General features: G+C 40.1%; 2 protein-coding genes across 7 annotated transcripts in view; one reads left to right on the top strand and one right to left on the bottom strand.

Annotated features, from left to right (window-relative positions):
• Positions 1-18,211, bottom strand: part of LOC100649111 — a 108,860-nt gene that overhangs the window by 11,316 nt on the left and 79,333 nt on the right. For both annotated transcript variants that reach the window (XM_048411461.1, XM_020866306.2), the window contains 4 exons: positions 9,301-9,511; positions 8,618-8,671; positions 3,213-3,376; positions 2,182-2,338 (listed from right to left, as the gene is read on the bottom strand). In XM_048411461.1, the coding sequence (XP_048267418.1) occupies positions 2,182-2,338; positions 3,213-3,376; positions 8,618-8,671; positions 9,301-9,511 (586 nt within the window). The remainder of the gene's footprint in view (positions 1-2,181; positions 2,339-3,212; positions 3,377-8,617; positions 8,672-9,300; positions 9,512-18,211) is intronic.
• Positions 1-18,211, top strand: part of LOC100648766 (basement membrane-specific heparan sulfate proteoglycan core protein) — a 249,112-nt gene that overhangs the window by 195,609 nt on the left and 35,292 nt on the right. The gene's annotated exons all lie outside the window — the stretch shown is intronic.

Here is an 18,211-nt window from a genome sequence, read left to right as displayed (position 1 = left end):
TGCGTCGGAGTAAGCTCGTAAAAATCATCTCCAAAGCGCAGTGACGCTAGCGTTTAATTCCAGTCGGGCGGTAATTCTTCTCGAAAGCAGCTACTCGAACCCATAAACTGGTGTGAATTCGCAATTGGGAAAACCGTGCGGCGAATCACTGAAACTCTGATTTATCAACGCGATCGATATCTCTACAACATCGATTATAAAAGCACGAAACGTTGCACGGGCTGTGGTAATGAACGACGCTTCTCGTTCGTTTTTCATTCAGTAGCGAAACAAGTATTTTATATGGAAACTGATCGATCAATTTGGGACTTTTTCATATTGCGTTCATACATTTTTTAACCAATCTTGCTGCATATTTCGACCATTTCCTACCTAATTGTGCTTTTCTGCTGTTAAGAGCTTTTTGAAGTTCGAGAAGATGTAAAAGAATTATTGTTAACCTATTTACGATTAGAGGTAGATTAAAGTAGAAAATTAAACATTTCTGTTTCTGAAGCACAATATGGATCGAAATAAAACATAATATAAAATGAATTTCAGGAGTCTGCTTTTATATACGAATAACTCAAGAGCCAGACTAGATAACTGTACTTTTTGGCAATTATTTCATTTTTGTTACTCAGATGTGCGATTCATCTTCAACTCTTAAAAGACAAATGATCTTTCTATAAATTTATTTTTGTAGTGAAACTCTATACATAATAAGAAATTCCAAGATAAATGTGAAAGGGATACATCTTTTTGACATCTTTCCTCTACTTTTCAATTTATAGTATACGTTTCTTTTTAATTCAAACGGTTTAATTCGAATAGCTGTAAGAAATTTTGCACGCCTTCAAATTATCGATAATTGTTTCGCCCCGGCATATTTCACAGAAAAGCGTAGAACTTGTGAAGCAATTCGAGTTACGAACGAAGCACAAACAAAAGCCTAACACCGAGGACACTGTCTCGCAGCTTCGTGAAATCGGTACAATCCGCGACGAGGAAGATGGAGGGGAACGTCTGCTGGAACGTTGCCTATAAACCGCGTAAATTCGCAATCTGTGAAACTACGAAACGAGTCGGCGAAGTTGTGATTTACGGCGCGTCTCGTCGCCCCGTTTACGGGACAGAAGAAAAGGAATAGTTGGTCTGCTGCTATATACGTATGTATATGTACGCGTACGACGAGGGTGAGTGGGCGGTGGGCGTCGGTTGTTCGGGAAAAATGCGACGTAGCGCGGCCCGCCGTTTTCTCGCAATAACTTCCGAAGGAAAATTCACGATAATAGAGACTACTGCCTGTGAATTCCGTATGCAAGTGTGCTTACGCCACTCCTCTGCTCTCTTCCAGTTCTCCTTTTCACCAAACCTCTCCACCTATATCCTCTCCTTCCTATCCCCTTTTCTCTTTTCCTTTTCCTCTTTCCAGTAAGATCTCGACCGCTCGTGCCACCCTTTCCTTCTCTATTTCTCACCAACGCGACGCGGGTACATGCACGTTTTACCCCGGGATTTTCCCTCTTTCTTTGCGGAGCCGAAACGACGTCCGTGGCGAACCAAGGGAGGCTGAGCTAGACAAATAGTCGCCCCGTGAAATACCGCCGCCTCCTTAAAACTTTAAAGTGTTTCGAGTAATCCTAAGGCACGACTTTAGATCATGAGGATACCTAGTCTTGTCCTTCAACCCTTTCCACCTCTTCTTTCTCACTTCCATTGATACCATTTCCTTGTTCTATCTTTTCCTTTCTTTGCATGGTGTGTTTTCTCTATGGTCGCGTAGATGTGGCGTGTACGAAGACGTTACGGCGAATCGAATACAAATAGCCGCGTCCGCTGCTCGTAACGCTCCGGCCGATGAGCTTCATGGAGGAAGGCTCTTGTTCCGCGGTTTGATCGCGGTGGAACGACAATTTAGAGTTTGCTTTTATGGCGGTAATTTGCACTGAACGTCCACCATTACGCGGAGACGTTTGTACGATACTTTGATCGTATTTTTCCGCCAGCCACAAAGCGATACGGGTTGCGTCATTAAACTGTGTTTTAGTCGGTGTCGTATTCAAAATAAAAGATGTTAAATGATTGGAATACAGAGACGAAGGATTTCAGGCAGCAAAAGGAAAAGAGAAATACGTGGAAAAGTATCGTTCGGTGTGTAGTATAAAATTCGAGGCTTTTAAGAGGAAACTCAATGCTAACCTGGTTCGACGATCAGCATTACAGTGTCGGTTCGTCCCTCTGTTGGTCTGCACGAATATTTTCCGACGTCGTGCGGCGTGACCGCTGCCAGAGTCAATTCCGAGACTGTTCGAGCCGCGCCTCTTTCAGTCTCCACGTTTATTCCCCCTCGCGCAGCCTGCAAACACAGGAAATGCAACGTGAAATTCGGTGCACGACGCGCTAGGAAAATCGCGCGCGACGTATCTTTCTTTACTTTCCTTCTCTCTCTTTTTATTTTATCGTGGCATCTGATGGAACAACGGTTACTTGATTACACCAATGAATTTGCGAATTACCACCTACATATTTACGATTAATAGCGATTTATCTCGAAAGCACACATTATCCCACGAACGGTGTTCGCCGGTTGTTGACCGTGCGAATATTACGATCGAAATATATCGCGAGTGCGGAAAATTAAATAAATCTCCGGCCAGCCCCTCGTTCTCTCGCCCTCTCGCCCCTCTCGCCAAACGTTCACAGTTTGTAATTTCGTAATAAATCTGCCGAGATGAATTGCGCATAGCTTCCACGGATAAATTTTCAGCAGTTCGCCTATCGCGGTCTCGATCGCATTTTTCATTCCGCTATGAACCGATTTAAACGTTCGTTGTAATTACTTCGATCCGACGCGATTCCACAAACAACAAACACTCACGAATTTCATTGTAAAAAAAACTGCGTTTCAGCTGCTGTGATTCGCTGTAAAAATTCAGTATGTTTTTCCAATCGTGTTTTTAATCTCCTTCCGATTCTTCCCCATTCAATTTCTCTGGAGAAGAAAATTCGACGCGTGTAAACAAAAATCTCGTAAGCCGAGGAAGGGCTTGAAGTTCGTAGCCGTTCAAGTCGCGTCCGCCGTCACCCAGATGATTTACGATCGTATTTCTTTCGTTCGAGACGAGAGATTCTCGTGAGAGAGGGTGTGCAAGGGGTCGATGTCGAAAGAGGATCCGGTGTAAAAAATTTCATTAGAGTCTGTCTCACGAGAAGACACGAGGCTGTATTACCTGGAATGTTAGGAGTTTGTTATCCCGGAGCCATTGCACGCCCCTGATGGGCCGCGTCTGATACGGGGACAATATGACGCATCTCAAGGTGATCGTCGACCCCGATGGCACCCTCTGCTCCCGTGGACCCATTATGGCAGCCACTGGTGCCGTGCTCTCGTAACCTGTAAACCATGTATGGACAAATATCGTACAGCAGGCAACATCTCCCAGTAAAAATTTAGTATGTTCTAGATATAGTTGTGTGGACTTTGAGCACACGGTATTTACACGTTTCTTTCCTCGATTGTTGTAATTATATGAAATTAAATTCTCTAATATAATATAATTTTAGGCAATATATAGTTAACGAATATTGATGAAAACAATAGTTTGTATTGAAAGAATAATATCCCGATATAATTAATTCGTGTGTGTATTTAGTCTCGTTCTAAAAATGTATATAGATGTTATACGTCATAGATGAAGAATTACGTTTGATCTCAGTTATGAATTTATAGTAGAAGAACTTCTTATATCATGAATAAGTATACGATTATACGAAGAACACAATAATGCAAAAATGTGAAGCTTTTTATCAAATTATGCCAGGCGTGCAAATACCAAAGAACGACAGTGTATTTATTTATCGTATTAACAAATTTACTTATTATAGCTATAATGTAGTTATAATAGAAACCAATATGACCAACTTCGTTAAGAACGATCGTTTAATTTCTGATCGTATATTGTAGTAACAAAATTGAGAAATTGATGATCACGTTGGCATCTAAATGACTCATTTATAAATATATACAATTTTCTAGTGAATGGAATAATTTTTCGGGTCGTTCATTCTTTTCAGGGTTTTATTACGGAGACTTGACCAGTTTCGTATATTCCGATTAATGTGCCGTGTATTTAAAAATGCCGTGCTAGGTATGCACGTTCGTTTGAATAAAGATAGCCGCGCGCCATGCGTTTAAAACAATGTTAAACAGCTTATGGGCTGGAGATCCGAGAAGAAAGTAATTACACCGAGGGAGAAACTTGCGGCAAAAAGAACGGAACGTGTTTTATGCCTTCCCGGCTGAAAAAGTAGATTCATTAAAAACCGTGCAGCACGACGAAGTCAAGATTTACGGAACGATGTCACCAAATGAAAAATAGAAAACTAAGAACTACTACTGCTAATAATTTCTCGCTTTTATTTATCGAAGCCAGGCTCATTAGACTTTAATTAATCTTCGATTAATTGTCGCTTATCGATCTATAGGCAACATTATTTATTAACAGCATCGGATTAAATCGATTTATTTATTATTATATTAATTGGTATAATCCTACTTTAATATTTATTATCCCATCGAATGGAGCATAGTGTACGTATTAAAAGATTTTCCCGCTAATGGACCGCTTTAATACGCGCCATTGAGGTTAACCGACGAGTGTTGCGCGATAATTTTAATTAATGAGAACGTTAGCTTTGCCCCTTGAGCCGTGCATACAAGACGGTGCGCAGCTTTACAAAGCAAAGCGTTCCAGCGGCGAGAAAGACCGGCAGCGTAACACGGTTTTTCTTTCCTGCAGGACGTATGTACTGTCAAGTTTGTACATTTTAATTTAGAGGGTCGGCACAAGTGGTCGTTTAATATGCGTGCCACCGTGAAACAGCGTGTTCTTCTCTAGCCCGTGCGACGGCGTGTTCCGTTCGCCCCAATTCCCGCATTAAATCGAACCACGCCAACCTCGTGAAAAGATCGATTTGAAAACTCCGTCAACCAGCAGAAGAAAAAATCCAGTTGAATTTATAAACTGCGAAGATTTCTTGGACCCTTGAGAAAGAACACGCTCAAGGACAGTCTAAGAGGCAAAAGAATCACCACGGGGTAACCTGAAAATCCCTTTGAATGCACCAAGTCGGTGGCAAAGAGATCACAATTACAATTCGAGACTTAAGGCTCGCTATATTAAAACGCGACCTATTTCTACTCTGCCAGTGGGAAAATAAGAAGACAACGAAGAAGAAGAGCGTGGATGGATAGATAAGATGGAGAAGAGAAGGGCTCCGTTCGTCGTTCGCTTCGGGTAGCCGGATCTTCAGCCCGGAAATTGGACTTTGAAGTGCGAAGAAACAAGAGAACCGTCTCACGTAAGGGCAACGACGCGGCCTAATAATTCATTACGAGACGAAAGGGAAAAACAATGGGAGCGGTAGCGCGTGTCTCGCAAGGGATACCTTTCCCATGGTGTATGTATGATAATGTCGGGACAAGCATACATTATTCAGCGCGAAAGTGATGGCAGAGAGCCGATGACTAAGACTCGTTTAACGCCACGTTCCTATCCTCCAGTAGCCGTGCAAGCACGGTTACGGTCACGGCAGGTGACGAGGAAAAAGACTGGCGAGAACCGGAGGAGGTTTTCCACGACTACTGGGATTAAGGATAATCCTATTAGACTTGAATTAATCCTCGGGGAACTGCATTTCTCCTCGGCGAAATATTCCGTTACGGCGTTATTACACGGCCGCGGCAGCCTGTTTTTCCATCGCCTATCCTGCTTTCTTCAATTCTCGTTCGCTGTTAACTTCGATGATAATTGTCCTCCTATCTTGATGTTTAATTATTATTCGACGTCCTTGGTTGCCATCCTTCATGGACATAGATAGACAACTTGGCGTTCTTTAGAATGTAATCTCTCTTTGCTTTTGCGCTAACGTCTTCCGTTTTTAAGAATTTCAGATGAAGTCTATATGCGCCTCTGATTTTTACTTCGTTTTATTTCGCGAAAAAAGGTCCGTAGTTTTATCGCTCAATTTTAATAAATCCTGGACACAACAGGCGTTCCATTTTGAATTCGAGGATTATTATCTGGAGTAGAATTCATAGTTTCTGGAAAATTGTCGGTCTACTTATTTCGACATAAAGTGGAGACGCGATATCTTCTAAATGCGTTTCTACCATTTTATTGTACTCTTTCGGAAATATTTTCAATCTTTGAACATCTGCCGCTTAGTTCCATCAACGTATCGAAGAATATCGTTCATCTAAATCAATTGCCGATTATTCCCGCAGACTTAATCAAAATATTGAAAAATTTTGGTAGCGTTATATCGCTGAAGTATATTGTAAAGTAAATTTCACAATTTTTTACAAACTATAAAATTCCACTAGTTTTTAGTTCAAACACACTTCAATTACGCTTCTTCTATCTAGGTACGCATTAAGTTCTGCTATCTTTAAAAGTTTCAATTTACCAATCATCAATGTACATCCGTTGATTCGCTGTTATCTCTCTCGTCGCTGTAATACTTGGCGTGCAATCTTGTTTAAAAGCACTTTAATCGATTTTCACGGAGATATCTCACAATCAGTTGAGAAAGGGATGCTTGTTTTTCCGCTGCTCTTAAATTTTAACCATCGCATCGATTCGAAGTCGATGCGACGGGGATGAATTTCAGTCGAGAGTTGGAAGCAATAAAGAAAAAGATCGAGAAATCTCGCGTCTCGGGCATGAAATGATGGAACTTGGAAAGAATTATGAAGCGTCTAGAAAGACGCTGCAAGAAGAATCGACGACAGATCCCGGCCGTCAAAGCCAGCGAAGAAGCGCACTTATCTTTAAGTGATTGATGTCGACTGGATCTTGTTGAAGGAATAAGAAGCGTCTATCGGATGATTTTTTAACGGGCCAGCAGTGTATAAAGGTGGCACGACATCCCTCTTCGCATCAGGAAAATACATCAAACTCCATTAATACCGTCGCATAGTTAAGGGTGGAAAATAGACCAACATTTGGAAAATTTATCAAGCTATTACTATGTATCTATACTGCCCAGGGATCCAATTTTTTATAGTAAATTTTATTACATTATTTCATAGATTTAGATAAGAGGAAATATAAATCGTGCGATGCTTTATTAAAAAATTATTTGAAAAGTACGAAAAAAGGTAACGAGTATTGTTTTATAATTAATATAATCAATAGGTATAAATATAGATATAAATGTTCTATTTCAAAACGTTCACCATTTCGAAAATTGGCAGTAAAATGTTGAATTTATTATTCTATAAAATTCCCTTTTTTTTTCATTTCAATAAATGCATCAATTTTTCGTGTCAGTTCGACACAAATATTTCTTCGAAGTAATCCACGTATTATTATAAAAGTCTAATAATAGCGCGAAATTGATCAACTTGATATTATTTTCTTCGTATTTCCTATTTTTATTATAACTTTTTAACGAAGCTTCGAACTATATATAACCTAAATTTCACGTTATACTCGTGGAACATGCCGACAAAATTTACTGAAAAAAATCTGCCCTATATGCGTTTAACAATTACGAAAATTTAAATTTATATAGTTGAGTATTACAATTAGAAATGCAGGAATTGGATTTGGCGCATTGTACAATATGTTTCGCGAAAGCGAAATGTGCGAATTGTAGCGGCAAAGTTTCGCTCAATATTACGAGGACCGACTGAAATATCTACTAATTTGCTCGTTCAAAAGTTTGTAAATACGTACAAACATGCCGCGATACACCGTATTGCTTTTGAGAGTCGCGCATAATTTGCACGTGGAAAAATTCATTTTCGCAACTTGGGAATTGCGTCGGGCAGAATGCGATTTAAATGTAACGCGTGAATCAAAAGTCGAACGCGTCCCGTTGAAACAAACACAACGAAGGATAATTGTACTTGTAAAGAGTTGGGCAAATCCTCTTTGGAAAGTTCTCGCGGAATGAAGATCACACGAAGCGTGAATATTGTATTTTTAAATCCAGTGAAAAGTGGATCGATCAGGGCGTCTTGGAGATTTAATTTGCGAATCCGTATATGAAAAAAACTTTCGTCCTGGGGTAGCAGTTGCAGGATAATATTACAGTTATCGAGTTACCACAAAATGGATGCAGAATATAGAAACTCTGCGCGGTACACAGATTTGGATAAAGAACGAAATAAAAGAACTAAAAAAATGTGGAGATTAATTTTGTACGAATATCTGACATGAAAAAGCTTCCAATGAAGTTTTGATTGCATCGTTGACGTTTGCATATCTGCATAGTGTCAGTATGCAGTATGCAATAAAATGTCAGACTTGCGGGCGACGATTTATCGTTGGGTTTTGATTGAAAATATTGTTTAATCTTGCCCCACGTGTATGAAAATATCGCGTTGTCATAGTTATCCAGCTTCCTGTCCGCGACGTTGTTCCATGCAACCGATAGACTTAAATTTAGTTTGACAAACGCGTCGCTGGTGAAATTAGACGGCGGGGATCTTTAAATTTATCTCCGTGTCTATTAAAATCTCCGACACAATGGCGAGGATACTGTTGGAAACGGAACTAATGGAACTCGTTCGCGGCGGTGTACTATTGGACGGAAATAAACCTTCGTTTTCACGATGCTCACTTACTTATTCGCGTCTGCTGAGAGTGTGGCTCGTCGTAACCCTCCGGTTTGTCAGGATCTGAAAAGGAACAGTGAAAACAGTTAGTCATCGAAGTACCATTTGTCACGCAATTTAGAAGATTTAGGATTAAGAACAACAGAGATAATTCACGATAAGACTTAAATGGGATAAGACTTAAAAAATTGGATTAAATTGAAAATATTTAGAGTCTCGTCGAATCACCTGTTCGCTGTACCACCCCCTTTGAACGTAAAAATTAAAATACTTAAAAACATTTGGCAAATTGCTAGGACTCAAAGTGTATGATAGTACGAAGCACACATAAAATATCTTTCAGTAATTAATAAACGTTGCCATAAAAAAAGAATCTTGATTCGCGTCTCTAACTTTATCTTTTTTACCAGAAGACTGAAAAATATTGAAATTCGTGGGTGCTGATTCAATGATCGAGTGTTACAAATAATTCTGCAAAACTACCAGATCGATCATTCCCTTTCATGGAAATATTACATTCAAATATTTCCAAGTATTACCATATAATTAAAAATCGCTGGGCGAATACTGTGAAAAATATTCAACCGGGTTAGGAGTCGGCAAACCTATTAAACGAAGACCGGCTTAAGGACAATTCAATTTAGTGGGCGGATTTAAATAAAGAGGCGAACTAGGAGAGTAACTGCAATTACCTCGCACGGACAGCTGAACAGCATACATCATTTTGGGCTCGGTGTTCACCTGGCATTCGTACTTGCCGGTGTCTGTCTTCCTGGCGTTGTCCAGCCTGAGCGTCCACGCGTCGCTACCCGGTGTATGCTGAGGCCCGAATCTCGTATCCGAGCTGAACAGAGTGTTTCCTGACGTGAGAATGTGGAGGTCCTTGCTTCTCATCCAGGACACCTGAAACAAGACCGCGCAGGACGTTGAAAATACATCGTAATGGAATTACCATCGTGTTAAACACGAAGTTGCCATCAGGACATGCAAATGCTTCTTAAAAATATTTTTCTAGTTTAAGAGGATCAACTTTGAGTTACTTTCAGCCTCTGGAAATTAACCTAGGAGTATCCACTAAAATTTACTGTCGTCAATTTTTTCCAGAATCTCGACACGCTTGGTCGATAATCGCTTAAAATTTTTCTCAGTAATTTTACGAAATGTCTTTGGATAAAGACTTGCTTGCATCTTTCAGAAAACCTACGTTTTGATTTCTACGGTAAATTTGATGCCTCGATCGTCCATATGAGTATTTTACTATGTTTCCGAATAATTTTATAAATTGCAATGATTTTTGGTAAGATATATGGATAAAGGTTTATTTTTTTAAGATATAGATTTGCAACAATGTATTTTCTGGAGGCTTGAACGATCTTCTGCAATGTTCATGGATGAAGTCTTGTTTGTTTCAAAAACAACTGATTTTTATCTCTTTGATTTTCACGCTTTAGTCGTCGACAGTTCCAGTGTTAAAAATCGCAATTTGTCGAAACGAGAAACAAACAGATCGATCGACAAATGCAGGTATATTTATTGGAGCGAATAAGTAAAAGCTCGCGCAGCAAATGAAGAGTATTAGTCTAGCCGACATAGATTCGTCTGATATGTACGACTACAAATGCGGTTTCCTCCCTTAAAACTGGAGCCATAGGAATGCACACTTGCGCCCCGTAAATCAGCGCTCTGTTACGACTTATTTCCTTTCCGCCTCGCTACTTTACACCCGTGTTACGAGCAACGTAATACATAACATAGTAACATGTTACGACGTCGTTACCTTATGGCCGAGATAAAGGATAGAGACTGTTAAAAAGAAAGTTCGGCCGCGAAGAGAAAAACAAGAGGAAAAGGGTGGAAGGGAGATACGTATAGGTGAAATTTAATGGAGCGACGCGTGAAAATCTCTATCGTTTGGAGGGAAAGGAACGAAGAGAAGAGAAAAGAGAACGAAAGGGAACCGAGTGGAAAGTTCGTATTTCCTTCACCTCGTGTTTCCTTGTTCTCGAGCGAAATTTTATTTATCAAGACGAAACGGCGGGTCGAGACGAGGCGTCATATTATTTATGCTGGTATAATTTTATTATCCAACAGCGTAAACCGGAGAGACTGGTTCAACTATTTTTATCGTTTGCAACAATAACGCCGAGTAATTTAAACGCCAGTCCGAGTTAATATACGGTGCAATTACTCTTTCTTGCCGTGGAAAATAAAATCGCTATTTTCTTATGTCACTGGCAAGCACCATTAATAAAACGCAGCAATGAACCGGTCCAGCAGCTCCACGTTCCATAGTTAGAGCCACCTTTGACATATCTTATTGCTTCGGGCTAAATAATTAATCCTCCCCATCCTACTTTTCCACTTTCACTCCGCAGTTCTGCTTAGGGGCGAGGGGAGGGGCCGAGCAAATGGGAGTTTACTGATTACTCAGTTAAATTCACGAGTTTCTCAACTCGCGGACTATTTCTTACGAGTTTCCCCGTAACTCGGTTCATCAATTCTTATGAGTTTTCTTCCTGAACACCGGCTACGTTCACGTGAAGAATTCGATCCTTAATTCGACTTGTTCGATCTAAAGCGGTCCAAAGGTACTTACCCTTGGCAAATATATCTTCGTCAAGATCACCATCCACGTTTCTTCCAATTCGACGCTTCGAACGCGATGGCGTTTTCAGCTTCATGAGAAGCTCTTTGGGTAGATGTTGTTGAATATTCGTAGTTCGCTGAAAAACGACTTAATTCGACAAATAACAACGCCTCAATGATGCACGGTACTCGGGCGAGTTGATGTACCGAAAAGACGCGAAGATTACGATGGAAGGGTGCAAAGTAGCCTCTATATAATTCCTTCTGATTATCCATTCCCTTTCGTATTTTCGTTCGTCTTGTTATGAGCAAAAGTTTCTGCGACCCTTGACTACGAGTAGTACACCTCTAGTACCGAGGATGCTTCAGAAAGCTGCGCCAGCCTTTCCTCTCGGCGCGATTAATATTTCGCGCGATTTTGACGGCACGAAGTTTAAAGGGCCAAAGGGAGAGGGTGAAATGTCAACGTTCGTGGCAGCTGTCGAATACGCTGCTTACAATTAATATTTCTCACGACCTTATAGACACGATCTTCAGCTCAAAGTCTTTGAAAGTTGAATATGATCAGTGAATATTGCCCAAACACTCGATAATGCTTCGTTGAATAGACTTAATATTGTAATTACGACTAAGAAGTATGCTCATTATACTTAATGTTTTTCACAATTTTCAAGCAACTAAGCTTAAAGACATCGTGGTAACGGTCGAGTATGATCAGAAAATATTAAGTTTATCCGATCACTCGACGATAGTTCGTAATAACGATCAAGTACGTTCGTTACAAGTAATATCTTTCACGATCTTGATGAGAAAAAGGTATAAAGCTTCATAGGGCCAGGAGAAGAAGGATGAAGCGGTAACGATTCGATAACGTGGCAACGATCGAACATATTCGTTGCAATTAATATTTTTCACGATCTTGAAGACAAGTAGCCCGAGCCTTAAAGGACGAAAAGAAGAGAATGAAACGACGTCGAAGACGGAACGACAGTGGCTCGTGGTAACGACCGAGTATGGTCAGTGAACACTGCTTATCCGATCGCTCGTATTTCTCAACGTTGGACGGGGCAAACGGTGGGATATTAGATATCCGGTTATCGGGCTGCAGTCATTTCCGATCTGCATCCAGTTGCCATTTTCCCATTGGTCGTTTCGCGAGAATGTGAGAGGATAAACGATCGATCTGAATGATTTGTTTTGCGACAAGGGAAAGAGAAGAATGTGAGAAGGGAACGAGGAGTAAAGAACGGTCGAAATGGCACGGAAGACGAAGAATCTAAATTGCGATCGTTCTGCGCGCGGCCTGGCGATTTTTAATAATGTCGTAATATCCAGGCAACGGAATCGAACCCGGTCCGCGACGTTTCGTCGCGAGACGGTGGGACGCAATAATCCACCGATGACAAAAAGAGGTACTAGTCCCTGCCTCGGATACATTCAGCCAGCCGTAGATTTATCGGCGTTATTAAAACAACCGTGGCGATACGAGCAGCAACCATGCTCGCCGGACGAGCGTAGATATTATTCAGCGAGAAGAACAAAAGAAGCTAGGATTAATCGGTAATTAAATCGACGCTGGGAAAACCGTAACGCTTCCGATATGCTTTTTATGCACCTTCTTCCACGGTATCCTACTATGGGAATCTTTTTTCAAACAATAACGTGGTGATAAGATACACATGCAATCTGGTGAATCGGTAACACGTATATTCATCGAATTTTATTTCCAAGTCAGATACTACAATGTTGTTAGGAACGGAGTATATGCCTCTAGGATGCTTGAATTCTCGAAGGACGCAAAGTCTGATGGACACACGTTTTCAACGCTGTAAGATCTGTTTTCAATGGTTCATGGCTGTGAAATTGCAGTAAAGCACGAATGATTATATTTCCAATTAATATCATGTAATTCCTATATACATTTTCCAAATTGTTTTCAGTATCCATCGATACGATGATGATAGTCGAGTAAGTAGTATTAGGTTGTCCGGAAAGTGTCTTTCTTTATCAGACACTTCTTTTACAACAACACATCTTTATAGAAACATGAAACCTAATCTGTCGAACGTTGTGATCTTTAGTTTGATAGAACAAAATGGATCATACGTAATTCGATGAAATAATATAAAACGGAAAATGTTGTGCATCCATTTTTTCCTTCTAAAACGAAAGAAACTTTTCGGTCGACCTAATAGTAACAAAGCTAACGTAACTTCAAAATGTTTCATGTATATCTTCGCAAGCCTGTAATATCTTCGCGTGTGCTATTTAATTTCAATCTTCTCTCCATAACGACAAACCGAAGAAAACAACGATTTCAGAAATCCATGCCCAAAAGTGTTCAGGCAGACGTCGAAGGTAAATCGATGCAGGCCGCGCAGGTCTGCTGGAAATCGGCTTTGTACATAACGAGAAGAAAATTCAGCGCCGCGTGCGGCTGATTTATACAATAATAACGTAAGCAGCACACGGCAGAGCGTAATGGTCCACGATGTGGGGTGGGAAGGCGGAATGTGAGCGGTGGGTCATAACGTTAGGGGGTGAGAAGAATGTACGGCGTGGCAGGGGCTCGGTGTATCACGGCATTTGGTCGTATGCCAGTTTACTCGAGTATACGAGTCGGATGGCACCAGAAATAGAACTGGCTTTGAGGTCGCGGCACGAAGAGAGCAAAAGATGGAAAAACCGTGGCTGGCGAAGGGGGTTGGTGTTTGCTCGCGCGGCTGGCGGGGAGACAAAAGGACGAGGCAATATACGGAGCCGGCATAACCGCTTTCATCTGCTACGTCGACACAGACCAGGGCCGGATAAAAATGCAACTCCTACCAAGCCGTTTCATCGCAACCTTACGAGCCTCTCTGCTCGTTCCTGGCGCTTCTCCTCGAGGAAAGAGCTACCTTATGGCCACCATTCAGGCAGCACCGAGCGACCCTACGTTTGGCTCGGCAGATCGACCGTGCCACCGACACGATTCCCTCTGCTTGAATGTTTCTTAAATTAGACCACGTTTCCGCGTCGCCGCGAGATCGACCTGGAAATTTTCAGCACTGCTTGCAACAATTTCAAGCGTCGCTTCAACTGTGTAACGTCCGTTCTCTTTGCGTCAAAATGAACCTTCCTCCGGGATAAGAATTCCGCCGCGGTATGATTACGAAATTGAGTTTCATTTGCTGGAAGCTACGTCGGGAAAGTTTCATCGAATAAGCGATGTTTAAGTTTTTAGTGTTTTTATTTATTATGTTTTATTTATTATAACGCGATCTTGTGCTCCGACAACTGTGTCAAAATGAGTCCTTGGATCTGAGATTGTATCTTGCGAGAACCTGAGGGTTCATCGAATCTGAAATCTGATAAGAATCTGTTTAAATGTTCGGGATCTTGTTAAAGTTTAGTTCAATTCTGATCAGTCGATAGTGATATGCTACAGATGATTATTTAGATACCCTATCGATTATATTTTTGATGGAGCGTGTCAATGAATTTAAAGAAGTGTAACTGTCGCGGTGAAGCTAAGAGAGAAGAAACTATGCATCTATGTTTTACAACTATCAGGTTTCCAGTTTCCTTCTCTTGATTAACAAACTCAGCGACCAGAGTTCGATTGAAATTTATTACTCTGTGATTTATAGCTCTCGTCACATTTTCTTTATTCGGAAGATTCAGAAGATTCGGAGATTAATACAAAGTTGAAGAAGCATAGTAAAATAGTTCACAGGAGCTTGAATTGATCAAACTTCGGACTTTGAAAGTGGTTTTCGAAAATTCGTGTCCGCTGGAGATGAATGAAATCGCGGATCCGGAAAGCTCGATAGATTTTGCTTGTATGGCTTGTAAGCCTGTATTGTAACAGGTGGTAGAAAATCCGAGGAAGTGATCGTACTGTGAATAGAATTTGTTGGAAGACTACGTTTTCAAGAAAGTTAGGTTTATAGTTAGTACAGCGTGAATGTAGTTAACCGAGTCCCTGTGACTTCAGAGATTGTTGACTCTGAAGTAATAATCTCCGGGTTTAATCTGCGTGAAGACTCGATGCCGGCAATTCTAGAACAAACGTTGTTCGTGCGCGAACTATTTCGATTTACTTTCTTCCTTTAATTTACCTCTGTGTTAAGGTTCTGTATTCGTTTACGAGACGAGATTGAAAAAGTAACGAGGTGTCGTTAAATGCAATTCATTGGCGTTCATGCTTTCGCACGCGTCCCAACACCGGAACACCTCGATCTTCCTGTTAGAAACAGACAAGGAAGTGGCTCGATGAATAAAGTGTAACTTCCTTTCGGCTCCAATTGCCAAAGTCGAAACTGAAAGTTGAGGAAAAGAGCCGAAGTAGCAAAAACGTTCGATGAGCTTTGCCGCTTCACGATGAACCATCGAATCGTACAATCGAATCGCTGTTCTTTGGTTAAATTATTTACTCTCTTTTTGTCGGTCTTAAGAAACGATAAGAATTGTGCTCGTCGACTTCCTTTTGGGCCATGCCAGCCATTATCCACACTTTTGAATCGAACCGAGTCGATTCTGCTTTGGTTTTACGCTTCGCTGAAACTTTTCGATGAATAAAACCCAGCCAGATAATTTCGCGAAACGCGTCTTTCTTCCTATAAAAATAGTTACCAAGTGTAAGTTTTAGTTTCTTAATTGTTTTACCAAAGAATTATATACAATGGAGGAGAACATCTCGTTTGTGGAAAATTGAAATACAATTAAAAAGACATATACTGATTCGAATGGACAAAGAATAATTTATATTTATCGGTAGCGTTTATCTGGAAGCAACATTTATTACGAAATATCGTGATATAATTGCAAAGAAATATGTATCGATTCAGGTGGTCCTACTTGATTAAAAATTTCCATATGAAAATAATTTACGTCATAAATTTTCATTTAAAAATAATTCAACTATCGACATCGTTTATCTGGAAGCCATTCGATCACTGGACGAATAACAATTTTCAATTTTAACAAAGTGAAAGAGGCATTCTGTTTCGCGTGTGTATCGATGTGAATTCTGTTTTTAAAAATAATCTTCTATAAAATGAAATCAATGAAATTTATCATAAGTCGAATAAAATAATGCCTGCCACTGTGTTTAAACATAGCGGCAGCACAGAGAAAGAAGTGCATAATTTTTTGCGTCGACCGATACGAAAATGCTTGCCGTCCGTTTTTTAATCCGATTTCGTTTATCGAGAAAAGTCGAATATCGTCCGTGAAAAAAATTGCATCGCCGACGCGAAAAACGACATACACAGCCCGTCTATCCGTCAAAGCGGATTACGCGAACCGGCTAGCGCTGCTCGTCCGTGATTTTTTCCAGCTTTCGACAACCACGACGCTTTTGAAATCGTCGAAGGTCGAATAATTAACTCGTCGTATCGATTATAACTCGACCGTTCACGGAGAAAAGAGAATTCGTTCGCTTTACGTAGTTTTACGTGATTTGCATAAATCAAACTCCTTCGTCTATTAATTTCTCGTGAAAATTTTGTCTTTATGAATATATCGTTGCAATTTTTCACTTGGGAAATTAACGATCGATTAAAAAGGAAAAAGGAAAGATTTGATTAACGCGAATCGAGTGGTATGAGAAGTTGATTAAAACGTCGACTGGGTGGAACGAAGAAGATTGTTGTTATCTGGTTAGTTTCAATTTTTTAACGAACACATCGAAACCATTGATGAGAAAGGTGGGCGCGGCATATACCTGACTCCGACTAACCTAAACTAATCGGTGACCAACAAGGTTCCCGGGTCACTGAGCTTTTATCGATTACCTTTCTTGCGTTACACGTTGCTTTGGCCTAGACGATAATGCCCTTCGATTAACCATGCGCTTCTGATATCCTGCTCAACTCGAAACCGCTCGAGGAGATTTCAAAGATTATCAAGAAACGCTATACATTAATTTCTCTGATTGAAGCAAGTCCAACTTACTTGTCTAAGTTTAAAAATCCTGTAAAAATCATTCAACAACTTTCTGAGGAAATAATGATGTTTTTAGTCCTCGACAAAGATTTTTCTTCTAATTAAACAAAATCAAAACCACGTATCTATGTACATTGAAAAATAGAATAAAAATCATTCGACGAATTTCTGAGGAATCAAGACGATTTCAACTCGTGGATGAAGATTTTCTTAATTGCAATAGAACAATATATTTAAATACAATAAAACAAAATATTGTATCTACAATAGGTTTCAAGAAAGATCAAACTGACAGGTGAGTTTCTATCTTCGAAAAAGATTTCTCCATTTTCTGATCTCGAGAAGATTATCGACCAGTTGCTTCAAATTGATCATGAAATCAAAGGTAGAAATACAAACACGCGTCCACGTGATCGAAGATAATTAAAATACACGAGGATCATAGAACTGGCAGACCATTTGCATACACGCAACCAGTCATAACATTTAATGATAGGATTGTTCTAATCATCGAATCCAGTCACATTATTTAGCAAACGCGATGTAAAATATATGATAAGCTATAAATAGTAATAAGTTCAAAATAGAAATGTTGTACTGTTCCCAGTAATAGTAATGGATACGTATGGTCATTATTTTACTAAAAGCTCTCAAAATCCAAAAATTACTAGCTTAATCGTAAAATTAAAACGTTCTTTAATCTTTAAATGTATCAGTATATGATCGATACCTTTTTACTTGAAACATTTACAATTCCAAACCTATATGCAGGAAAATTTACTTTTCCTAGCTACGTCAATATTCTGACAAACCTAGGATACATTCTCGTCTTTCGTTGTGTGCAATCAATTGGATTTCGCTGTGTAAGTTACCAGCGGATTATCGTCTCGTGAAGTTCACGTTTGAAATTCCAGAAAAATAAACGGGGAATTCCGTGTTTGGAAAGTTCGGAGTTATTCAGAGCGTGCGGAGAAGACGTTACGAGGAAAAAAGAAGAATTCACGATAAATTACGTTTTCATCCGAGTCACGGCTGAAGTTTGAAAGCGGCTCGAATTATCGTCATCGTCATCGCTGACATTCCGTTTCC

The sequence above is a fragment of the Bombus terrestris genome, chromosome 13 (genome assembly GCF_910591885.1).
Source record: "Bombus terrestris chromosome 13, iyBomTerr1.2, whole genome shotgun sequence".
NCBI lineage: Eukaryota > Metazoa > Arthropoda > Insecta > Hymenoptera > Apidae > Bombus > Bombus terrestris.
Note: the sequence above shows the minus strand (reverse complement) of the source record. Positions and strands in the feature narration are given on the sequence as shown.